Source organism: Tyto alba, unplaced genomic scaffold (genome assembly GCF_018691265.1).
Source record: "Tyto alba isolate M040663 unplaced genomic scaffold, T.alba_DEE_v4.0 Super-Scaffold_100000100237, whole genome shotgun sequence".
In the NCBI taxonomy this organism is placed as follows: Eukaryota; Metazoa; Chordata; class Aves; order Strigiformes; family Tytonidae; genus Tyto; species Tyto alba.
Genome location: NW_024881269.1, coordinates 43704 through 69902, shown reverse-complemented (window position 1 = coordinate 69902; position 26199 = coordinate 43704). Strand labels below are relative to the sequence as shown.

The 26199-nt window shown below is 52.5% G+C and overlaps 1 protein-coding gene across 1 annotated transcript; it reads left to right on the top strand.

Moving 5' to 3' along the window:
• Nucleotides 1–4827: 4827 nt before the first annotated feature.
• LOC122154436 (mucin-1-like) lies at nt 4828–13197 on the top strand. The gene is made up of 4 exons (XM_042802806.1): nt 4828–5224; nt 5556–6260; nt 7100–8417; nt 13165–13197. Exons 1-4 carry the CDS (start codon nt 4865–4867, stop codon nt 13182–13184), a joined length of 2403 nt encoding a protein of 800 aa, XP_042658740.1. The 5' UTR covers nt 4828–4864; the 3' UTR covers nt 13185–13197.
• Nucleotides 13198–26199: the final 13002 nt, after the last annotated feature.

Here is a 26199-nt window from a genome sequence, read left to right as displayed (position 1 = left end):
TTCCCTGTAAAGAAATTACTGGGAACAGAGGCGCAAAGGAAATAGGACAGGATCAGCTGGCTGCTCCCAATCTAGTGCAGCTGGCTGTCTGAGGGGGTTACATACAGTTTTTAACAAATATAAACTATTTCCGCGCTCCAACCACTCATTCCTTTCACACAAATAATCACTGGGTTCTAATCCAAACTAACGGAGAAGGGATTCACTCCTCTGTCTCCGATTTATACAAAGATCAATGCTTTTTACAATATATACAAATACCTAAATACAGTTCATTAATTAGACAAACTCCAAAGTTTTCAAACAGAATTCAAAAGGAGAACAAAAGAAAGAAGAGAACAAAAGAGGAAGAAAAAAGACTACAATTTCAACAAACCCAAGGTGGTCGGTGACACTCCCATGAACCCCAACAACCACTCATCCAGTTTGCTGAGGTGGTCTCCGACACTCCCATGAACCCCAGGTCTTATTACCCCTTTTAATTAATTCCGTTCCCTGTGCGCACTACCTCAATTAATCCAGTTCCTTACTTGAGTTTTAAGTTGTGCGCCAGGCGTCCCTGCGCGTCTTACCAACAACTCATATACAATTTTTAAACATAACTTTCCATAGTCCAGGCGGTCCTTGTCTGCTCCTGTAGTGGACAGCTGGGAGTGGAGATCCTCCGAGAAAAGGCTCGGGGTGCACCTAGGACGTCCACCCTTCAGCAGTCCCGGCAGCCGAGCAGAGAAGGTCCCATCTGGGTCGCCAAACTGATTTACGGATGAAAGACTTCACAACTGAGGGTTGTAAAGCAGGTATGTTTATTCAGCGCCGGGCACATGGGGGATCGCTCCGCCACAACAAGCCTGTGCCCCCCCCCCCCGCCCCTCCCGCCTTGCTTATGTTACGAAGTGTTGCATATTCATGAGGTGTCTATACATATTCACAACCTATCCCCGCCTACCCTCCCTTCTTATTATAATTAGGTCTCCTCCTCCTTGCGGCTGCACAGTGAGTTCCTTTGGTCCTGGGCAGGGGTCGTGAAGTGCTGGGCAGTGGTCGTGGGAGGAAGTATCTCCTCTTCCTCAGTGCTGAACTTTTCATCCTGAATTACCTGCGCAGTCTCTGTCGCCTCCTGGACCCGGGCTAAACCGCAGAGCGGGTTTGTGCTGGTTGTGAGGTGATCTTTTGCTGATACACACTTACTTAAGGAAAGGAAAGGGGGCCCTGTTTTGAACAGGAAATAGAGGCAGAGCAATACAAGCAATGTATCTTGTCTCGTGCAAGCATAATACCAAATTTGGTTAATATCCCATTTCACCATGCGCAGAGAGGGCTGGTGAGCATCTCCAAGGGGGGAGACCCCACACGCTCCCTGGGCAGCCCGTGCCGCAGCTTGGCAAGCAAGAGGGGCACGTGCAAGCACAGGGGTTTCAAAATCCCAGAATGTAAACCTCCTGATGGATGCAGCGGTGTCCCGTTGGTCCTCTTGATTCTCGGTGTCTTGGTGGTGGGCATCCCCCACCCTCGCTTCTCATGATACCATTTTTACCCAGTCCGAGTCCCAAAATCTCTTCCCGGTTCTGAGACACTTCATGCTCCTGCAATATCAGAGTCTCCAGCCTCTGCAGCCTCCCTATGGATTTTTTCCCAATGACGTCTAAGATCAAAACTGCCAGTGGCTGCTGCAGCCAGAGGCTGGTCTGGAGGATAAAGATCAGGCTCCTGCTCAGGTTCTACTGGACGGGGATCTAATGGATCATCATCATTCGTGTTCTTCTCAGTTGACAGCGCAGGTGCTGTGGGCGCTGATACGGCTTTAGAACCTGTGTGCTTTTTAAGTATCTCAAAGATGTTCACCAGATGGATAACAGATCTTTAGCAAGAGCATTATTCTGAGTAGCTGAGTCCCATGGTTTAACCCCAGCTTGATCCCAGATATCCCAGTCAAAACCCAATGTGCTAGTTATATCGGGGCTAGTGGTTTTCATCCATTTAAGCATTAGCCTTAAATCAAATTCTTTGTATTTACAGTCATGCTTTTTCAAAAGCTGCTTAAGTCTCTAACACCGCCTCTTCAGCCTGAGATGGTTGGTTCCCCCTAGTTCCTGACTGCTCACCTGTCAGTTCAGGCGATTATGCCGTACGGACTTCTGCGGTGCTCCCCACCGGATCCTTGCGTTCAGTCAGGCTACGCCACTGGAGTCAAGTTCAGGCCCAGGAGCCGGTCGGTCCCTGTTCGGGCACCATTTGTGGCGTATTGAGGCACGGGCTCAGATCATGGGTGATGCTGAGATGCTTTATTTCAGGCTGCTTATATACCTTTCGTAAGTTACAGCGATTTTCCATCAAGTTACAGTATTTTCCTACCAGCTTAACAACGTCAGGTGGTTACGCGCTAATTACGCAGTCCTGGCAGTCTTCCTGCTTGCTTCTTTCACAGCAGCAGCCGAAAACATCAGTGTGCTCATCAGCATTTTTCTCATAACACAGCACTCTTCTAATTACCAAAGAGAAACATTAACTCTACTTTTCCCAGGGTCGACTTAGCAGGAGCCTCTCAGTACTTGTGTTCAGGCTGAGGTGCCTGCTCCAAGGCCTAGCCTGCATTTCCATTTTGTCTCCCCCAACACTAGAGCACCACCAGCCTTGCAAGCACAGGCACGTACCTTCCTGAAGATGAGGAAGTACGAGGAGATACTCCAGATTACCACACAATGGTTTCTTCATCCATTTACCTTGAAGAACATACTACAAGGCAAGTAACGCGTTTTTGAAGGACTCTCCACCATCCCTGCACACATTCATCATTCCCAAACATTCACCACTCTACCAGTTCTTTCTGCAATGTTTCCAGCCTGAAGGAACAGAATGCTAATTGGCCTGGTTAATTTTCTATGGTAGAACAGCAGGGCCATTCTTTCTTTATACCCACATACTGGTATTGATTTGATCTTTGATGCTAGCAGCATCTATCCTCTCATTTTAGGGCAGCGTTACACCACCAGAAGAGGCTGCCATCCGACCAGAAATGGAGGAGGATGCACTGTCAAGATAGCACTAAGCATGCATATTTAAATTAACCCCCAAAACAAGGCTGTGTTTATAAGCACAACGTTGTGGCGTCCAGAATTACTAGACAGTGCCTGAAAGAACTGCAACAACTACTGCAGTAATATGCCCAAAGTTACAGGCAGAGCCACATAAATTCATGGGTTTTTTGCTTGCAAATTCTTCACGGGTTTCTTGCAAAAGCCTGTCCCCCAAACTCCTAAACAACCAGAACCTTGCAGGCAATTGCAGGCACACAGAATTCCAGATATAACTTTAAGGTGCTAGCAACCCGATATATGCTCACCCTGCACTACACAAAACGACTTACGGGTAGCTCCCAAATGGACCGGTCCCCAAACACAGTTCCAAAAAGAATGCCTTTATTTTAGATGGTCCTTGTCCATCCCCACAGCGATCCGATCAAGGACAGGAGTCTCTCGGGAAAAAAATCACCGGGGTTACCCAAGAGAGTCCCAATCTCAACAGGTCCTGCAGTCGGGTGGAGAGGGTCCCACCTGGGTCGCCAGACTGAAACACAAAAATTCACTCAACAGTTGGAATCCAGTAAAACTGTTAAGCAGGTATTCTTTATCTGCAGCGCTGGGCAGCACTGGGGCTCGCTCCACCACAAGGGCTCCAACGGAAAGGTGCAATCACAGAGAACCTACGCTGTGAGGTTATACGTATTCAGCGGATTTCTGGGAACTAATCTGCACACACAGAAGATTTCCTAGAATTTATCTACACTGTCCGAGCACACGTGATAAAATTAGGGTTAGGGGCTTTTCCCCCTCTGGTGGTGGTTCATGGTCTTCCTTGCCCTGTCCAGTGATTGAACTTTGGTTTTCCTATGCCCAAATACAATTGTGGAGTTAGCTCATCTGTTCTTTGGCCCTGGGATGCTCCAAGATGGTCAGTTTTAACTAATTTGCCAGTGCTAATCTTGACACTGTCGTCTTGGGCCCTTGTTATCAGGGGTACTCAGGAAGCTTAATGAACCGTCTCAAGGTCTACTTCAATTTTTTCTCAGGGAGAAGTTGCATATTTCAAAACACCTTGTTATTAATTCTGCCTAGCAGTTGACTAAACTATGTGAGTGAAATGAAGAGAATAATACGAGTAGAAAATGCTGACCAACTAGGATGCTACTATAAACAAGCTCTTTGCTCCAAACAAGAGAAAAAGTTTTAGCTTTCCCTCAGAAGAGCCTGGTGGCAGCGCTCTTACCCAGGGCGTCTCCCGGGAGCACCCCGAGGATGCCCAATGGCCTCTGGGCACGATGCCACCAGCCCATCACAAATCCCTGGAGGTCGCTGTGGGGAGGTCCACACCCGCGACCGGGTCTGCGAGCCTCCCCTGCCTTTCTCTACGCGGGCGCCCACCGGAGCGTCCCCAGGCCCGGGGGCCCTGTGTGGGAGCAGCGCCTGGGGACGCGGCCCAGGGCGCTGGCGCCCAGAGCTGCCGACTGCACACAGGACCCAGCTCTGCAGAGCCCGCTGGCACCGGGCGCACGTGGGAGGCGCTGGCCCAGGCCGGCCGGGGGCTCGGTGAGGGGAGAGCCGGGGCTGCCCCGCGCCGGGCACAGCCCGTCCCAGCCGGTCCCCGGCGTGGGCGTCTCCATGGGCACCGCCAGGGCTTTGTGAGGCGGGGGCCGCATCACCCCCAGAGGCCACTGTGACATGGGCCACCCCCACCCCCCCGCAGGGTGACCATGAGGGTATTTAAGGAGCGAGAGCCCTGGGGTGCCCTCCCCCAGGAGAGCAGCTCCCTCAGGAGGTAGCGTCTCCCCTGGGTGCTCGTGTAAGGTCTTTGGCTAAGGTCGCCAAAGATGCCCACGGGTGAGGAGGCGAACGCCCGCTCCCGGCCCGCCAAGGGGCTGCCGAGCCTGCAGGAGAGGCGCCAGGTGAGGGACGGGGCAGGAGGGAGAGGCCGGGGGTGGGACGGGGCCGCACAGAGCTGCCTTGGTGCCAGGGCCAGCCTTGCCGGCGCTGTGGGGGCCGCTGTGCCAAGGCAGCCGCCTCCATCCCATGCCTCCTCCTCCTCCTCCTCCTGGTCACAGGTGGGCCTCAGGCAGCCACAGGCAGTGCCGCAGGGCAGCCAGAGCCAGGCCTTGTCCCTCCATGGGGACAGGCTGCCACTGCTCTCCTGCCCAGAGAGCTCGCAGGACACCGCAAGGCACCGTGCACAGGTAGGGAGATGGAGACGGGGCCGAACGCCTTCCCGACCCCAGGAGCTGCCGATGAGCAGGTGGGGTGTGCAGGAGGGGACCGGTGGGCCCAGACCCATAGCAAGCTGAGCGCCCTGTGCGCTGCTCCCGGGAGTCACCATGGGCTGCGGGGGGACCAGCCCTCACCCCAGCCGGCTCTGGGAGCAGGGCGGCAGCCGCCTGCGGGGCTGAGCACTGCCCAGGGGCTGGCAGGGAAGCAGAGCCGCAGGAGCTTTTCAGTGGTGGGAGTACGTGGGGGCGCAGGGGCAAGGGCCGTGCTCACACAGCCTTCTCTCCTCGGCTTCTCTTGCAGATGGATGTTCTGGCACACAGGGTGACCCTGCCCCGCAACAAGGTGGTGCAGGAGGAGACAGCTCGTTGTCCAAGCTTGCCACCTGTCCCCAGGAAGGCAGCGGCACCCGGGCACGCACCCACCGCAGCTCAGCCAGCAGGAGCTGTCAGCACCTGCCCCAGGCTGCCTCCTCTGCCAGCAGCACCCTCCACATCTCCTGTCAGCAGCAGGGAAACCACCAGCGGCACCGCAGCCAGTGGCCGGCGACAGCTCATCCCATCTTCTTGGGGCATCCGCCATGGCCAGGGCACAGCCGCAAGTGTGGAGAGCTGGAGGCCTGCCCCACACAGCTCCGCTGGCCGTGCTGCAGCTGCGAAGGGGATAGCCCAGGGCCTTGTGACTGAGGTCCTGGACAAGGTCTTCCTGGGGAGCCGGGGACCCAGCCAGCAGCCGGCAGCCCAGTGGAACTGGGCACACAGCGCGACTGAGGCGGCACCACCAAGAGCAGCCGAGGTCTGGGCGGCCAGCGGTGGCAAGGCCCCCTCAGCTTTGCCCGTGCCTGGTCCCCTTGCACATGGGGACACTGGTGCTGCAGGCAGGGCCCCTGCGCCAGCTTCCCTGGCCAGGAACGCAAGGCCAGGGCAGCTCCAGCAGCAGCAGGAAGGCGAGGAGCGGTGTTTCCCCCAGTCGGCACCAGGATGGCTCCTCAGTATCAGATCCAGGCAGGTGAGTGCCAAGGTCTGTGCCATGGCTCTGCAGGACACAGTCCAGCACCTCGTGAGGGAGGTTGTGGGCAAGGTTGCAACTGCCAAGCAGGGACCCGGCCAGCAGCCGGCTGAGCAAGGGCATGGCCATTTTGCATGGTTGAGGCAAGCTGGGCAGCAAGAACAATGGAAGTCTGGGCAGCCAAGGGCAGCAAGGCCCAAGGTTGGGGGGCCACTGAGGAGGACAAGCTGGGAGATAGATGTCAGCAACAAAGAGCTTGTCCCAAGGGGACGACATGGTAACCTGCATCAACCCCTTGGTCCCAGAGCTCTTCCAGGACCCCCATGCTGGCCCAGCAGCAGCACAGGCACAGAGGCAGCTGGTGACCTGCAGAGCATGTCCCCTGCCCCAGAGGGTCCCACGGACACTGAGCTGGGCAGCTTCACCCACCCAGTGCCTTGGCTCCAGCTCTACTTGTCCCATAGGCACCTGCTGCCTTCTCACATGCCCCAGCTGGCCAGCAACGACCATCCCTCCTCAGACAGTGTCTGGGGCTCTGCACAAAGCTTTTCTGCCCTGGCCAGAGCTCCCGTGAAAGATTGCCAGCGTGTGGCTTCATGGGGCTGGCCCCGGTCTTTCTTTCCCTCTCCTTCCATCTCTCTGCTGCCAAGCTAACAAACTTGTGCCAGCAAAGCAGGGAGCAGCCCTACTTCCAGGGTCTCCCAGCAGAGAGAACTCTCCGAGCACTGCCCGGGGGCTGGCAGGGGAGCCCAGCTGCAGGAGCTCTTCCAGTGGGGACATGGGGGGCACAGGGGCAAGGGCCGCACTCACGCAGCCTCTCTCCTTGGCTTCTCTTGCAGATGGACAGCCTGGCATTCAGGGTGACCCTGCCTCACAGCAGGGTAACAAGGAAGCAGACAGACCATCTTGAAATCTTGCTGCCTGTTTCCAGGAAGGCAGCGGCACCTGGGCATGCGCCCACTGCAGCTCATCCAGATGGAGCTGCCAGCACCTGCCCCACGCTGCCTCCTTTGCCAGCAGCACCCTCCACATCTTCTGCCAGCATCAGGGAAACCACCAGTGGCACCACAGCCAGTGGCCACCAACAGCTGGTCCCATCTTCTTGGGGCATCTGCCATGATCAGGGAACAGCCTGGAGCGTGGAGAGCTGGGGGCTTGCCCCAAGCAGGCCCGCTGCCCATGTCACAGCTCTGATGGAAGCAGCACGGTGTGTTGTAACTGAGGTCCTGAACAAGGCTCTCTATGCGATCCAGGGACCCAGCCAGCAGCCGGTGGCACAGCGGGACCATGCACAAGTCATGGGGGAGGCAGCAGCAGCAAGAACAGCTGAGGACAAGGGAGCCAACAGCGTCAAGAACCCCGCAGCTCAGCCCACGCCTGGTCCTCATGGAGGTGGGGGCACCGATGCATCTGACAGATCCCTTGTGCCAGCTTCTCCATGCAGGGACGTCGTGCCAAGGTGCCTGGGTCAAGCATCAGAGCATGATCTGGCAATGCCGGTGACGCGTATCAAGTGCTACATCAGTAGTAGGTTGCTGCCCATGCAGGACAGGGTTTTTGCGGTCTATCTGGCCATCCCTTCCGTCAGGACGGACCCTCTGGAGGAGCTGGAGAGGAGTGGCCCAGGCTGCAATGAGAACAGCCTAGCTCAGCTCAGGAAACCCACTCTGCAAGTGCCAGAGGACAAGCAAGGGGCCTTGGCTAAGAAGGAAGATCTCGGCAACGAAGAGATGTACCAAGAGTCGTCCTCCATTACCATCCGCAGCATCTGTATCAACCCTTTTATCCTGGAGCTCGTCCCCCTCCCAACTTGTCCCCAGGAGGGGCCTGGCAGGACCAGCATCATGGGCCCAGAGGCAGCAGGAGAGGCAGCTGGCAACCTGCAGGACGCATCTCCTGCCCCAGCGGGTCCCATGGACCCTCAGCCGGCAGCTTCTGCCCTGGCCAGAGCGCCCGAGGAAGAGGAGGACAATCCAAACCTGTCTCCCATGTCTGGAGCCCAGCAAGGAGAGGCCAGCGCAGCCCTTGACTCCCTGGCGGTGCACGAGGATGAAGTGGCTTCTTCATTCCCTCAGAACCCTCCGACAGACACTGCCACATCCCACCCGGCAGATGACAGAGGAGACGCAGCAGCATCTCCCCTGCCTCTGGAGCCAGGTGGGCAGCACTGCGCGCACGGGGGCTGGCCGTGCCGCGGCCCCCACTCCCTGGGGACAGCCCTTGGTGGCGGGGGGCAGGCAGGAGCTTGCCCGTCACCCGCCCAGCCCCTCACCTACAACTCTCCTTCCCCCGCAGGCATCGCTGCTCTCTCGCACGCCCCGGCTCAGCGCCGACGGCCCTCCCTCCTCAGGAGGGCGCTCAGGGCTCTGCGCGGGGCGTTCTGCTGCTCCTGCATCGCGGGACAGCAGGAGCAGTAGCGCCCCGCTGCCAGCGCCCGGCGGGTCCCCGGAGATGGCCGTGGGCCCTGAGCCTGCGCAGGCCCCAGAGGGAGCAGCACGCGAGGGATGGGTGCATGGACGGCGCCCCAGGCATTCAGCTGCCCCGAGAACATCGTGCTGCCGGCCACCGCTCGGCCGTGGGTGCTTTCTGAGGCCAATAAAAGATGATCATTTTCCCCCAGTGCTCGTCTGCGCCTGGTCCCTCTCGGGAGAAGGGCGGGTGCAGGCAAGGCCCATGCCGGCAGGCAGAGCTGGAGAGCCCCAGTGCTCCCCCCAGGCTGGGCAGGGCCTGCGCCCTCGGCCTCTGCCCGGGCCTCCGGCGCTCCTGCTGCCGCCCAGCTGAGGCCTGAGCTGGCCTCGCTTCGCGGTGCCCGTGTTTTCAGCCCATCTCTGTCCTCGGGCTGTCCTGGCATTGGTTGGCCTGTTGGGCTTGTGTGTGTGGCAGGGATTTGGGGAGCAGGGGAGGGGGCTGCCGGAGCAGAGACTCCCCTGCAGCCTGCGGCGAGAGGGCGGGCTGGCCCCCTGCAGCCCATGGTCCGTTGCATCCAACTGGTAGACATAGACATGAGAAAGGCAAGGGGCTTTGGATGGAGACAGAGCAATGAGACCAGCGGCGGTGTGGAGAAAGTTTCTTCCCTGATGAGGAACGCTGTAGTGCAACCAGGCACCTGGCTCACAGACACGTGGAAGAAAAACATATGAATTCAAGTCGATGTTCCAGATGCACTGGGTCATTCTCTTCCAGGTCACAGCTGGGCAGATGCGGTATGCCTGAACTCAAGACTATTCATCGATTCAATCTGCTTTCTGGGAGACCACAAAACCCAGGCTGTTGTTCCAAGTATTTGTTAAAAATTAACTGCAAGTGGAAAAAAAAATCAAGTGGCCCAGTGGCAGATTTATTACAGTTTTAACAGGTAAAGGGAATGAATCTACTTTGTGAACCAAAATAGCAACAGGAAAGCATACTGAAGGATTTTTAATCAAATGACAAAATGGACACAGCATAAGCAGTATGTATTTATATAGAAATATATTGGTTACATTCTTCTTAAATAAAAAACATTCATTAGCAACAGCCAAAAGTATTTCTTTGTGGAAAGAGATTCATCTTCCTTCAGGGCAATTCTGGCTCTTTGTCAGGCAAGGCAAGCCCAACATGCCGAGGACCCAGGCTAAAGGAGGAAGAACGCAGCCGACTCAATATGAGTGATAAAGCATGGTTCAGTTTATTGATTTTCGTTACAGCCTTTTATAATCCTTCTACTAATTATGCCTACTAGTCACTAGCTGATTGGCTTAAGCTCTAAGGGTCGTATTCGCATGGTCCACCTACTTGCATTTAGCTTACAGCACAAGCTTCTCAGAACACTAAGTTTCTCATGCCACTATTTCTAATTCCTCTTGACTTGTTTTCGATACACAACAGTACCGTAACACAATGTTTCTCAGACCACCGTTATCATAACACTAGGTTTCTCAGACCACTATTCCCAATTCCCCTTAGCCTGTTTTCGACACACCACGGTACACAAGGCCGAAGCGTCCTTGACATTCCTCATGTATCAGCAGCTGCGAGCAGCTGCAGGCAAACCCTAGTGAGGCCCAGCATCAGCAGCTAGAGCAGGCTCTGATCATACAATTGCTCGGTGGGCTCAGGACCCTTGTCTCTGAGCCATTCTCCAACATTTACCCCTTTTTCTTTTTGTATGAGTAGAGCCTGCACCAACGTTCATTTAAAGATTTTCTTAATACATGACAAGGCACAACTTAAACATGCAAGCTTACAATCTACTGGCTAAAGGCACTTATCACGCACCCAGAAGTGCTGTGATAGGTCTGCATCGTTAGCACGCGTGAACAAACTAAATCTACTTTGTGGTTAGTGCATCCAGGCATTCAAACAGGGAGGAAGCACTCGCTTGACTTCCTCCTTCTTGCCCTTCCAGGTGACCTCAAGGGCAGGATTACCATGTGGCAGTTTTCTGCTCAGAGACCCAGCCTGGATTGTCCAAACCCTGTAGGATCAGTGCATAACCCTGATCCCCCCGCAAAAAAATTCCTACCAGGTTTTCCCCCTTTTTCTTTTTTGGACAATCCAGACTCCTTTTAACGTTTGAATCATAGCATTCATAAAGCATTTCCACACAGACCCCAATACCATCATGACAATCATAATGACAATCAGCATTGCCAGTCTGTGCATCAACAAAGCTTTCAGCCACTTAGTAATTTCCAAGTTTTGTAGATTTGCAACCATCATCAGTCCATTTTCCAAATTCCCAAGTCTCGTAACCAGTCTGTCAGTCCATGTTCCAATCTTATTCAGTCTTATGTAGCAAGAAAACCATCCTTACAGTTTTAAAAGTGTCAGCAATTGTAACAACAGAGTATGCAATACAGAACTTAATACAGGTTTCAGCATGCTATGTTCTAAACATTGCACTGAACCCACAACATACAATGAATCTGATACTACATGAACAAGTTCTTGATACCAGTGTTGATGTTGAAACACCCAGATGGCAGTTCAGAGTTCTAAAGTTCGTAAGGAGTCTCCAGACCCCCCGAGGAGAATCTTGTGGGGTTGTGTTCCCGGGTGTCCCCCATCCGTTGTCACTAGCGGGCAGGCCAACGCCCCAGCAGCATGCCAGTCCCCTTCTAACAAGGCACCCCGAATCCCCCCACTCCATCGGGGCTGAGCTAAAAGCGGAGCTGGTTCTGGTGAGGGTGACGGGAGTGGGTGTGGGGGGGCTGCCGGCAGCGCTTCCTCTTCTTGTCATTGTAAATGCAGAGTTCTGCTCTGTAGCTCAACTTCTGTAATTTTCTGTCAAGCTCTCGGACTCTGTCCCTGTCCCTTACCGGTGTGTGACCCTGCTGCTTTAATTCGGACACAGCCGCCGTTTTTCTCTCCGACTCAGACGCTGACGCGCCGTCAGGGGCGGAACCATCCGAAGGGGGGGGGGGGGGCAGAGGTTCGGGCGGCAGCCGCTCCCCCCTGTCGCCCCGCGCCGCCTGATTTCTCTGCCGCTTCTTGCGCCGTTGGAGCAAACAGCCAAGTTTTTCTCAACCTTATGGCGCTTAATGTTATTGATTATCTCCCTCCAAGGTTTCATTAATTTCTTAGCAAGTTTGTCCTCATCTATTACCATATCCCACAGTATATCTCCATACCTCCTCCACTCCTCTTAATCAAACAACAGATCATAGTCCTTAAAGCACCGCTTTTGTTTTCCCCGTTGCCACTAGACCAGCTAGTTGTTTAATGCAACTACTATCTGTCCCACGCTTTTCTAAAAAGCTCTGTAATAAATCTAGGGCTACTTCAAAATCCATGTACCTTAATACCTGTTATAATATCCTTGCAGCCCTCAGCTTGTAGCCCTTGCAGTGGTGAACTTCAATCGGTTCAGGCCGGAGACGACACACCACAGGACGTGATGTTCTGATCGCTCTTTTTGCCCGCCGGTCACTGCCCCCGGCGCACTGCTCCTTGTCCTTCAGCCAGGTCTTTCAACGAGGGTTCCTTTTGTCTCGAGGATCCCTTTATTCTCGCCTCAACGAGGGTCCCTTTTTTCTCGAGAGACCCTTTATTCCGGGTTGACCCTTTTTCTCAAGGGTCCCTGTTCAGGCGCCAATTGCCGGGCTGGGCGAGCCGAGGACCCAGCCAAGGAGGAAGAACGCAGCCGACTCAATATGAGTGATAAAGCATGGCTTCAGTTTATTGATTTTCGTTACAGCCTTTTATAATTCTTCTACTAATTATGCCTACTAGTCACTAGCTGATTGGCTTAAGCTCTAAGGGTCGTATTCGCATGGTCCACCTACTTGCATTTAGCTTACAGCACAAGCTTCTCAGAACACTAAGTTTCTCATGCCACTATTTCTAATTCCTCTTGACTTGTTTTCGATACACAACAGTACCGTAACACAATGTTTCTCAGACCACCGTTATCATAACACTAGGTTTCTCAGACCACTATTCCCAATTCCCCTTAGCCTGTTTTCGACACACCACGGTACACAAGGCCGAAGCGTCCTTGACATTCCTCATGTATCAGCAGCTGCGAGCAGCTGCAGGCAAACCCTAGTGAGGCCCAGCATCAGCAGCTAGAGCAGGCTCTGATCATACAATTGCTCGGTGGGCTCAGGACCCTTGTCTCTGAGCCATTCTCCAACATTTACCCCTTCACTGGAAGAGGTTGCCCAGTGAAGTTGTGGCTGCCCCCTCCCTGGAAGTGTTCAAAGCCAGGTTGGACAAGGCCTTGAGCAACCTGGTCTGATGGAAGATGCCCCTGCCCATGGGAGGGGGTTGGAACTAGACAGTCTTTAATTTCCCTTCCAACCATTTTATGATTCTATGTTTCTCTGAAATGGAGGATGTCAGGGGCATAAAGACAAGGTCTTGTTTTGACACCAGTCAAGTTTCCCATTGTCATCTTGGTTATGTCTTCTCTCTGTTGTAGAAACGGCTCCAAGAAAATGACTGAACCCCAGAGGAGGTGCTCGGATTTGCAGCCTGGAGAAAGGGCTTATTCCCCACCGGCACTGTCCTACGCCCGTTCCTTCCTCAGTCAGTGGGCGGCCGGCAGCGAGCAGGTGGGTTCTGTGGGACCACAGGGTCTGCCTTGCCTGACCAAGGCAAGCTCTGGGGAGGTGGCCAGGGCACCAGATGGACAGTGGACTTATTTCTGGGATCTCTTTTCCCTCCCACAAGCTGCAGCTTTCTTCACAGTTGCAGCACCGCTCCCTCTCCAAGCACCCCACCTAGATCCATCCCATTTCTCCACCTTTGGCCCTTCTGCCTTTGCAGCCCTCCAGGAGAGCCTTTGGGAGGCCCTTGGCTGTTCCCTCCCACAGCTCCTGGGGCTTCCTCCCAGTGCTGCCTCTGCCCAGGAGGAGCTCAGAGAGACTTTCCAGAGACTCGGGCAGCTCTGCTGGCTGGCCCCCCTGCCCAAAGGTCCCTCGAGAAAGAGTTTTAACCCGTGTTCTGCTTTTGGGATCGCCTTGCAAAACCAGCACTCATTGGGAACGAGCAGTCAGAAAAGCCAAAGCCAGAGTTAAAAACACTTGTTGCCCTTGCATGTGTAATTTACGGGGTGTTTCCTTCCTTCTCTGTAGGATTTGAGGCAGTTGGTGGAAATAGCCAGTACTACAAGTTTTTGGTATGGGGTTTTGAAAGCTGTGGGCTTGCATGTGCCCACCTTGCATTCTCTTAAAGTTCCAGTTCTAGTCACTGGAACGGCAATGGGCTGCATGAGCCAGCACCGAGCGGGACTGCAACAGGCTGGACGGCCGGGCCGAGGGTGCTGCTCAGTGGCACCGGGCGTAGTTGGAGGCCAGGAACCAGCGGTGGCATCCAGCGGTCAGGGCTGGGCCCAGGACTCTTTGCCACCTTCCTTAATTCATGGGCCGGGTGGCGGGCTGGAGCAGGGCTCGGCCCGGGTGAGTGCCCCCCCCGGGGGCTCTCCCGGCCAGCCTCACGGAGCCTGCGCTGCTGGGAAATGGCTGCCGAGAAGAGGACGCAGCCACCAACGCCGTCCCCCTCGGGCGGCCAGCGCCAGCAGGAAGCTGCAGCCCGCGGAGAGCCCAGGCCCGAGCGGGACCCTGGCAGGAGCTGCGGCCCCTGGAGAGGAGCCCAGGCAGCAGCAGGTTCTCTGGCCGCAGCTGGGGCCTGCGGGGCCCAGGCGGGAGCAGGGAAACGGCCTGAGGAGGAAGGGGCGGCAGAGACGAGGCGCCCGCAGCCCCGTGCCCCGTCCCGCTGCGGCGCTCGCTCGAGGGGGAGAGGCGGCCGAGGAGCCGGGCAGGGAGGAGCGCGGCTGAGCCCGGGCACAGCGGCGCTGGGGAAGCGGCTGCCGGCGGGGTTTGTTCCCGCTCCCTTTCTGAGGGACGGACAAACCGCCCCGAGCCCGGCCCGCTCAGGCCCCGCGCGCTGGGGAGGGGGCGCGGGGCGGCGCTGGGAGGAGGGGCCCGGGCTGCCCTGCCCGGCAACAGCCACGCCATTGGCCACGGCTGAGCCAATGGGCGGGGCCGGAGGCGGCCCGGCAGTCCCGGCCGGCCGGGGGCGGGGCCTGAGGAGCAGCGCGGGGGCGGGGCCGCCCTCCCCAGCCGCTCCCCGTGGGCCCCAGGGGAGCGCTGGGTCGGGCCGGGCCTGGCCAGAGCGGGCCGGGGCCGTTTGCCTTCGCCCGCCCTCGCTGGCTGCCGGGCGCAGCCGGGCCGGGCTCCTCCCGCTGTCCCCCAAATCGGGAATGAACCCCCTGAGCCCAGGGGAGCCCCCAGAGGCAGGCATTCTCTGTGCCCCAGCGCGGGGGGGGGGGTCCCTGCGCCCCGCGGGCATGCCCCGGGACAGAAGCCCGGGCTCTGGGTGCCTGCAAGGCAGGAATAGTCACGGCTTTTCCGAGAAGCCTCCACCTCTCCGCCGGTCTGCTACGTTTACCTGTGAGAAACAAGCTCACGTCTAGCAAAAACATGTTTTATTGGGGACAGAGTCAGCGGAGCAAAGAACACAGCGCTGGGGGCAATGGGGCACCCCCTGCCCCAACAGGGGATTATTTTCATAGAGCAACCAGGAGATATCATTAGTTGAGCGAAAACGGCGGGTTTTCACCTCTTCACACCTGCAGAGCTCCTTTTTCTTTGTTTCTCCGAGGCTGTCTCTCTCAGTACTTTTCCACTGCCCTCTGGGGGGGGGGGGGGGGGGGTACGACACGAAGTCCAGGTCTCTCTCCATCAGGAGTTCTTCGCTTAACCCTTTTCTGCTGGCTTCCATTCCTCCCCAGCCCCCCCCACCCAAGTTCCCCTTTACATGACACCTAACCACAGACCACTCCCCATCCTCTCACTTGCCCAACTCCCCACGATGCACGACCACATGCCTAACTTTGTGACCAAAAAAGCCTTGCTTAACTGTTATAATTTTAGCAACACTAATTTTAATAACAGCTTTAGCCTGACTCAATAAAATTAATTGTTTAATTAGTTTTAGCAAAAGCAGAATTCTTCTGTTATTTATCACAAACCACCCGTTTTCTTTCTAGTACCATATTTTGCTTGAGCTTACTAACAATTAGTCTCATTCTTAATATTACTTTGTGGGCACCAGCTGATGCAGCCATTTCAGGGTTTACCAGCATAACTGCTATTTGCATCCCCTCAATGATGTGAGATATTAGCCGTATAAAACAGGGTATTAAACATGGTAAAAACACAAGCCTGCAATAGCACAAAGGAAGAAAAATCCAACCTTTTTTCCACACTCTAATGTTGGACACAACAATAAAACACTTGTTGCATGGATTTGCCGCTGTTCGAGCGAACCGTATCAGGATGATTAGCAGAGGTCCGGTATAACATATACTCCCACCTCTCATGCCTATGGGGTTGCAGCCCACAGCTGAGATAAAGGTCTTCTTGGTGGTGAGCACAGAGGTTAACCCAGTCTAGCCCTCCTCTGTTTAACAAATCCACGTGTCTTGGTTTGGGCCTGGTCAGCAGCCAACCCCCACAGCTGGTCACCCTCCCTTCCCCCTCCCCACCTGGGAATGGGGGAGGGGATTAGAGGGGTGAAGGGAGACTCGCAGGCTGAGATAAGAACAGTTTCATAACAGCAATAAAACGAGAACAATAACGATGATAGGGGGGAAAACAAAAAGAAATATATAAACAGGCAATGTACAGCGTAATTGCTCACCACCCACTAACAAATCCCAGCCCATTCCCGGCCAGCGACCCCGAGATACCAAGATCCCACAGTCGCAATCCTGGAAGCGAGAGATCTCCTTCCCAACCACCCCTCCTCTATATAGTGAGCATGACGTGCCATGATATGGAATATTTCACTGGCCAGTTACGGTCAGGTGCTGTGGCCGTGCTCCCTCCCTGCTCCCTGTGCCCTTGCGCACGGGCAGGACATGGAGAGTCGGAGAGTCCTTGAAGTCTCGGTAGCAGCTGAAAACATCAGTGTGCCATCAGCATTCTCCTCCTACCAAACCCAAAGCTAAATCCAAAACACAGCACTCATCTAGTCCCTGAAAAGGAATATTAACTCTATTTCAGCCCAAAGCAAGACAGTATCCACCCCTTATTCCATATCATTTACGTTATGCTCAAGTTCCACTATTACCCAATACAGTCTAATTGATCGTTATCCTTTCTCCTGGGTTTTAGGCATGTGCACACAGACAGCATTCCCTCAGTCACTGGGCCATCACTGCAGAATGTATCATAAGTTCATTTGGTTCATAACTTTGCGTTCCATCTGTCATAATAGTCTTTTAAGGCAGGAAGGGTGATTCTTGGTCAGTAGGGAATAGGTGACCAGGTGACCTTGCAGGAGGAAGGCATGCAGTCCCTGTTACAGTTGGAGCTGGTGGCTGATGCATCTGACACCAGTCTGTATTCATAGGTCTATGGGAGTCACTGGGCATCATTTGCTGAAACCAATCCTGACTTTGAGTTCATGTGTTCCTTCATGAGTGTGATGCTGTTATATAATGTGTGTCAATCATAGCGATGCATTGATAGGGCTGTTTGGTGATTGACCTAATACAGTTCAATTTATTGGCTATTTTCACCTAACAGTTAAGTCCCCCTGAGGCACACATCGGACTTCCCCATTCTTCTGCATTACCCACCAAGTGCACCCAGGTCCTTGTGCAAAGGTAATTCCACGTATGGGCTTACCTTTACCTAAAGTGGGAATAACCCAGACAGTCTTTCCTAGCATGTTGTTAAGGTGCACTACTGGGACTTTATCCCCATCTACAGCACGCAGAAGGTTGGACTGGGCAGGGCCAGCCTGGCTTGGTAGATCCTCTAGTATTGACTAACCACATGGCCTTTGCTAAATGTGTGTCCCAGTGTTTAAGAGTTCCACCTCCCATTGCTCTCAGCATGGTCTTTAGTAGCCCATTGTACTGCTCGATTTTCCCAGAGGCTGGTGCGTGATAGGGAATGTGATATATCCACTCAATGCCATGTTCTTTTGCCCAGGTGTTTATGAGATTATTTCGAAAATGAGTGCCATTATCTGACTCAATTCTATCTGGGGTGCCATGCCGCCACAGGACTTGTTTTTCAAGGCCCAGAATAGTGTTCCAGGCAGTGGCATGGGGCACAGCATATGTTTCCAGCCATCCAGTAGTTGCTTCTACCATTGTGAGAACGTAATGTTTGCCATGTCGAGTTTGTGGGAGTGTAATGTAATCGATCTGCCAGGCCTCCCTGTATCTATACTTTAACCATCACCCTCCATACCAAAGAGGTTTCAACCTCTTAGCTTGCTTGATGGCAGCACAGGTCTCACATTCATGGATAACCTGTGATATAATGTCCATAGTTAAGTCCACTCCTCGGTCACGATCCCATCTATATGTTGCATCTCTTCCTTGATGGCCTGAGGTATCATGGGCCCATCGAGCCATAAACTTTTTGCCCTTATGTTGCCAGTCCAGATCCACTTGAGCTACCTTAACTTTAGCAGCTTGGTCCACTTGATGGCTGTTTCGATGTTCTTCGGTCGCTCGATTTTTGGGTACATGAGCATCTACACGACGTACTCTCACAGACAAGTTCTCTACCTCGAGCAGCAATATCTTGCCATAAGTTGGCAGCCCAGATGGGTTTGCCTCTACGCTGCCAACCACTCTGTTTCCACTGCTGCAGCCACCCCCACAGAGCATTTACAACCATCCATGAGTCAGTGTAGAGGTAAAGGACTGGCCATTTTTCTCGCTCGGCTGATACTTAAGGCCAGCTGGATGGCTTTCACCTCTGCAAATTGACTGGATTCACCCTCTCCTTCAGCAGCTTCTGTGACCCGTCAGTGTGGGGCTCCACACAGCAGCCTTCCCCTTCCGATGTTTCCCTACAATGCGACAGGACCCATCAGGTAAATAAGGCATAGCGCTTCTCATTATCTGGTAGTTCATTATATGGCGGTGCCTCCTCAGGTCACGGTCACCTCTTCCTCTGGTGACATTTCAAAATCTTTGTTTTCTGGCCAATTTGTGATTACTTCTAGTATTCCTGGGTGGCTGGGGCTTTCCTATTCGAGCCCGCTGTGTGATGAGCACTGACCCACTTACTCCACGTAGCATCAGTTGCATGATGTGTCGAAGGGACCCTTCCCTTTGAACATCCAGCCCAGTACTGGCAGTCAGGGTGCCAAGAGGAGCTGTGCTCCTGTACCAATCACTTCTGAAGCAGCTCGGACCCCTTCAGTATGCTGCCAGTATCTCTTTTTCAGTTGGAGTATAACTGGGCTTCGGATCCTCTATATCCTCGACTTCAGAATCCCAGGGGTCGACCCCGGGTCTCCCCTGGTGCCCTCTGCCAAAGACTCCAGGTAGGGCCATTCTCCTCAGCTGCAGTGTAGAGCACGTTTTTAACATCATGTCCTGCCTGAACTGGCCCAAGGCTTACTGCATGAACTAATTTCGTGTTTAATTTGGTCAAAGGCCTGCTGCTGCTCAGGGCCCCATAAAAAATAATTTTTTCTTCCGGGTCACTTGATAAAGAGGGCTTACGATCTGACTGTGAATTTGGAATATGCATTCTCCAGAAACCCACAACACCTAGAAAAGCTTGTGTTTCCTTTCTGCTAGTTGGTGGAGAAATCGCCGTTATTTTATTAATCACATCCATTGGAATCTGACGACGTCCATCTTGCCATTTGATTCCTAAAAACTGAATCTCCTGTGCAGGGCCCTTGACTTTACCTCAGTTTTATGGCGAAGCCAGCTCTCAAAAGAACTTTAACTATTTTCTCTCCCTTCTCAAAAACCTCTTCTGCTGTATTCCCCCATATAATGATGTCATCAATGTATTGTAAATGTTCTGGAGCTTCACCCTGTTCCAGTGCAGTGTGGATCAGTCCATGGCAAATAGTGGGACTGTGTTTCCACCCCTAGGACAGTCTGTTCTAGGTGTATTGGACACCCCTCCAGGTGAAAGCAAACTGTGGCCTGCACTCTGCTGCCAGAGGGATGGAGAAAAAGGCATTGGTGATATCAGCTGTGGCGTACCACTTGGCTGCCTTTGACTCCAATTCATACTGAAGCTGCAGCATGTCTGGCACAGCAGCACTTAGCGGTGGTGTGACTTCATTCAGGCCCCGATAGTCCACTGTCAGTCTCCACTCTCCATTAGACTTCCACACTGGCCATATGGGGCTGTTAAAGGGTGAGCGAGTCTTGCTGATCACCCCTTGGCTCTCGAGTTGACGAACCAGTTGGTGGATGGGAACTACAGAGTCTCTGTTGGTGCGATATTGCCCTCGGTGCACAGTTGTGGTAGCGATCGGCACCTGCTTGCTCTTCAATCCTTCAGCAGTCCCACAGCAGAAGGATCCTCTGAGAGCCCTGACAGAGTGGACAGCTGTTTGATTGCTTCTGTCTCCAAGGCAGCTATACCAAAGCCCACCTGTACCCTTTTGGGTCCTTAAAATACCCTCTCCTGAGGTAATCTATACCAAGAATACAGGGAGCTTCCTGGCCAGTTACAACAGGGTGCTTTTGCCACTCATTTCCAGTTAGGCTCACCTCAGCCTCCAACACAGTCAGCTGTTGAGAACCTCCTGTCACTCCTGAGATACATGATAGACTCTGTTCCTTGGAAATTCGACGGCATCAGGGTGCACTGGGCACCAGTGTCCACCAGAGCCTTATACTCCTGGGGATCCGATGTGCCAGGCCATCGAATCCACAGTCCAGTAAACACGACTTGTCCCTCTCCTCCACCTGGCTGGAGGCAGGGCCTCTCTAATGCTGCTCATAGTATCCACTGTTGATGAAGGGGTTAGTGCGGTCTGTGCGAACCTCGGTCTCATCCTGGTTACTCACTTCTTGTAAGTACGACTCAGAAGTTCTCCTCATAGGATCAGGAGCAAAGTCAATTCTTCTACGCTGTTTGGGTAACTGATTAGCTGAGACCGGAGCAGCACTTATCCTGGAAGAACCTTGATTTGTAGCCATTCTTCCTTCCAACTCTCCAGACCCACTCTCTTAGAGCAGTAGGTGGGTTTCCCGTCCCATTTCCTCATATCTTCTCCATGGTCACTGCAGGTAATACCATAGGTTCTCCCAGTGTTGTATACTGTCTCGCTTGAGTAGGGAGTCGTTTGCTCCTGATAGCCGAAGACCTTAGTCTGTGGAGGTGGAGAGTAGGACATGTCCTCTTTGAGTTGTCGGACTTCTTGTGACAGTTTCTTCACAGCTGCGACAATGGAAGAAGAGAGACTTTCTTCGTAGTGCCGGAGTCGGCGAGCCAAGTCATCCATAGTTGGTCCCTCTTCGTCTCTCCAGTCAAATACTGCTAGTGCATTCGAATGTGATGATGGAGCACTCCGTATAAACTTCCGCCACATGGGCCGGGTGCGTTGGACTTCATCTGGGTCTGTGGGTAGTCCGCGCATCGTCTGGATCATAATAAACCATCTCCCACACAGCCAGTTCCCTTCCAGTTCCCTCAGGTATTGGATACCTCTCTCCATGGCAGTCCACTTACTTAGATGACACTGTAAGATCTTCCTTGAAGGGATATCTGTCCCTCACGCCTGACAGTAGTCATCTCCGAAGGCTGAGCGCTTGTGTCTTTCTTCCAATAACCTTGTCAATGCCTGCGTCCCTGGACAGGGATCCCAGTTGCCTGGCCTCTCTACCTTCTAATTCCACACTGTTGGCACCGCTATCCCAGCATCGGAGCAGCCAGGTAAGGAGGTGTTCGCCTGGATGGCAACTGAAATCCTTTCTCATGTCTCGTAGTTCACTCAGGGATAGGGATCGGGTGATTACCACTGGCTCTGCCTCCTCCTCCTGTTCTTGTGACGGCCCTGGTTCATCATCATCCTTTTACAATGCGAGGGGATTTTTTAGTGTATTTCTTCTTCTGTATGGGAGCAACTGATACTGTTGTGGATTGATGCTCCAGCTTCACCCTGCAGTACTTATCGTAGGGGTCGGATTGGCTGCAGTGTCTGTCGCCCTGAGTTGGAGTGGCTGCAGTGCCTGGTGGGGGTGTCGGAGTGGTTGCAGTGCCGGTTGTTTTGCTCGCAGATGCAGAGACGTCTTCCTTTTGAGGGTACTGCAGAGTGGTGAGCAGGTTCAGGTAGGCATGGGCCAGGCTCCAGCATGTTGCAATGATCTGCGTCTCTCTTGAGGTGTCAGGATGACAGCACACCTTTTCGAAATATTTTACTAATTTCTCAGGATCCCGCACTTTGTTCAGGGGTGAAGTTCCAAAACATTGGAGGTCCCCACTGCCCTAGGTACTTGCCCATGCTACCCCACACTCCCAGCCACTCATAACTCTGTAACCCTGGGGTAGAGCCTCTGGGTGGCATTCAGAAACAGTTGCTTAACCCGAAACAGAACCTGAACCACATTCAGGAACACTACAGCTTCCAGAAACAAGACAACAACGTTAATATGAGCATTCCATGGATATTCAGAGTTCTCAGCATTCTCAAGTATACTTGCAAGTAGCTTAGAGAAGGGAAGATGGAAAAAGGTATCTCCCCCTTGGGTGGGCTTTCTGAGGAGAAAAGGTGGAGGGTATAGTTACTAACCCACTCCAGTAGGTGCCCCACAACTCCCATGACAGAAGATTTTATCATGCCATAAATTAGAGTTACATAATACAGCAAGGCAAAAATCTTAACCCAATTCCCACAGGTAATAAGCAGCAGCATGGGGACTACATATGGTAAGTAATGTGATGTATAACACAACTGCAGCAACAAAACCCACGATTTTAGGAGCCAAGCAAATGACATTGTAACAGGATGTGCAGTCATCATTATAACAAACTTGATAGTACCCACAGATCAAATCTGTTATTATCTCAACCCTTCGAGTCCCACGTTGGGCGCCAAAAAGGACTGTTGTGGTTTGAGCCTTCTCAGCAGCTAAACACCACGCAGCCGCTCACCCACCCTCCCCCCACTTGGGAATGGGGAGGGAATCGGAGGGGCAAAGGGAGACTCACGGGTTGAGATAAAAACAGTTTAATAACAGTAACAGAATAACACGCTGACAGCAATATCAGCAGGTGATGTACCGTACAGCTGCTCCCAGCCAGCAATCCCAAACACAAAGCCACCACAGCCACACTCCCAGAAGTGGCAAGCCCCCCATAGCCGCTCCTGCCTTTATATAGTGAGCACAATGTCACATGACATGGACTATCAGCCAATCGGGGCCCAGCCCTCCAGCTGTGCTCCCCCCGCCCCCGCACACAGGTGAGGGCACTGGGACCTGGGGAGCCCCTGGGGTCTCTGTGCTGCAGCACTCCTCCAGCTACTGAAACCAACAGGAACTCTAGTCCAGCCCCAACCAGGACAATCAGATAGATCTCACGTTAATAACAACTAAAAATATTAATCCCTATTTCTATATGGGGAGGGTGTTCAGGAACCAGAACATGACTGTTTGGATTTTATTAATTATCAAACAAAAATAAGAGAACAAGTGTTAGATGAACCTTTGCCCTATAGGGGAAAAACTATTTATTGATGGGTCCTCTCAATGCCTAGAAGGGAAAAGAATATCAGGTTATGCAGTTATCTATGGGCAGAAAATGGTAGTGTTAGAAAAAGGGAAAATAGCTGCTGGGTGGTCAGCGCAGGTCTGTGAACTCTATGCCCTGAAACAGGCGTGGACATATTTGAAACATAAGGAAGGGACAGTGTACACAGACTCAAAGTATGCATTTGGAGTAGTCCACAAATTTGGGGAAGTGTGGGCTTGTGAATGTAAAAGGGAAGGAGCTAGTACACGAGCAGGTGGTTAGAGAAGTTTTAAAAGTCCTGAATCTCCCCTCAGAAATTGCAATTGTGCATGTGAGAGGGCATCAGAGGGGAGCATCGATGGAAATAAGGGGGAATAACTTAGCAGATCAAGCAGACAGAGAAACAGCTACAGAGTCATCAGCAGTAGTAACGCCAGGGGATTATGAGAATTAAGTCGGGAATTTCACAGAACAAGAGGAGAAGGATATACTTAAAATAGGGGCTGAAAAATATCCAGAAGGAAAATGGACTTTACCAGTCCATGGAAAGCAGATTTTAAACAAAACATTATCACGAGAACTTCTGTCATTAATGCATCAGTAAACACACTGGGGAATGCAAGCGCTTTGTGATTTTTTCTTACAGAATATGGGTATATAGGAATAAACACGGCAGCTAAACAACTAGCTGCTGATTTGTCAAAAAGTGAACAAAAAGGTAATGAGAGGAAAGGTGGCTGGGAGATGGGAGCTAGCCATACGGCCTTTTCAAGAGCCTCCAGGTAGACTTCACAGAGCTACCTCAAATACAAAGGTGGAAGTACCTGTTGGTATTAGTGGCTCACTTACCTCATTGGGTGGAAGCAATCCCCACACCAAGAGCAATGGCAAGCGTGGGATCCAAGGTGTTATTGGAAAACATTATCCCCAGCTCTGGATTAATAGAAAGAATAGACTCAGACAGAGGAACACATTTCACTTCAAAAATCTTACAACAACTATCTGAAGCTTTAGGGATCGAATGGGCGTGGCACACCCTGTGGCACCCTCAAAGTTCTGGAAGAGGAGAAAGAATGAATCAAATTTCAAAACAAACCTCGACTAAGTTAATGATCGAGACTCGGACGCCTTGGATTAAATGCCTGCCGTTGGCCTTATTAAGGATCCGTACTCAGCCACGAGCGGACCTGGGAATTTCTCCCTATGAAATGATGTTTGGATTACCATGTATGAGTAATAACAGGGATATTGTCAGCACAGAAGTAGAAAATCAGTATGTAAGTGTGGAACGATCAATCCTTAACTCCCGAGTGGGAAGGTCCATTTCAGGTGCTGCTGACCACCGAGACAGCGATCCGAACAAAAGAAAAGGGGTGGGACTCCTGCCTCCCGAGGAAAAGGACCGGTGGAAAAGCCTCGGGAGTGGACTGTGGTACCATCAAGTGATAACTACGAGTCTACCTCAAAAGGACTAAATAAATTTGTCGGGAGGGGACTGGGTTCGGGCGTGACACTGAAAATTTACTTACTCGCTGTATGGGGAACCACAAAAAGATATCAGGGAAAAAGCTGTTTGGTAATAGACTATGAGCGTTTTGGGTTAGATCGGGCATTGCTAGAAAATCAACCTATTAGGGTAATACCACGTCTCGAGTGCATACACGAATTTCGTGAAGCGTGGGTTTTGTGTGAGTGTGAAACGTGTAACCGCAGGTGGTATTGTATATGGAGAAAATTGTGTTATAACTGTAACAGGGACTGTGAGTATAGGGAAGGGGCACGAACTGTAACCTTGATTTGTGGGAAAAGGAGGTTAGTCCCCGAAATTTGGGATGTCCCTGAGAGTCGGTGGAAGGACACTGACAGAAAGAGCCAAAAAACGTTTGCTTAGAAACAAAGGAAGTGGCTACAAAGGAGCTGCACTTGAATTGACTGACTGTTAAAACACGGATTTGTTACATTTGAAAACAGTAGAGGGCAAGACCAGGTTAACCTCTGTGCTCGTCACCAAGAAGACCTTTATCTCAGCTGTGGGCTGCATGCCCATGGGCATGAGAGGTGGGAGTATATGTTATACTGGACCTCCGCTCATCATCCTGATCTAGTTCGCTCTAATAGCGGCAAATCCGTGCAACAAGTGATTTATTGTTATGTCCAACATCAGAGTGTGGGAAAAGGTTGTATTTTACGTCCTTTGTGCTGTCACAGGCTGCTTGTTTTTACCATGTTTAATACCCTGCTTTATATGGCTAGTATCTCATGTTATTGAGGGGATGCAAATAGCAGCTATGCCGGTAAACCCTGAAATGGCTGCATCAGCTGGTGCCCACAAAGATAGGATATTCAGAAAAGAATGAGACAAGTGTTAGTAAGCTCAGGCAAAATATGGTATTAAAAAGAAAAGGGGTGGTTTGGGAGAAGTAACAGAAGAATTTTGCTTTCGCTAAAAGTGATTAAACAATTCCTTTTATTGAGTTACTCTTATTAAAGCAGTATTGTTAAAATTATAACAGTTAAGCAAGCCTTTTGTGATCACAAGTTAGGCATATGGTTGAGCATTGTGGGGAGTTGGGCAAGCAAGAGGATGGGGGGGTGGGGTCTGTGGTTAGGTGTCATGTAAAGGGGAATCTGGATGGGGGGGCTGGGGAGGAATGGCAGCCAGCAGAAAAGGGTTAAGCAAAGAACTCCTGATGGAGAGGGACCTGGACTTCACCCCCCCACACACACACACACTAACCACCCGAGAGGGCAGTGGAAAAGTACTGAGAGAGACAGCCTCGGAGAAACCAAGAAAAAGGAGCTGGGCAGGTGTCAAGAGGAGAAAACCCGCCGTTTTCGCTCAACCAGTGAAATCTCCTGGAGGCTCTACAGAAAGAAGCCCCAGCTGGGGCAGACTGCGCCACTGCGCCCAGCGCTGTGTTCTTTGCTCCACTGACTTTGTCCCCAAGTAAAACTTTTTTTTTTTTTTTTTTAATATACATGAGCTTGTTTCTGAC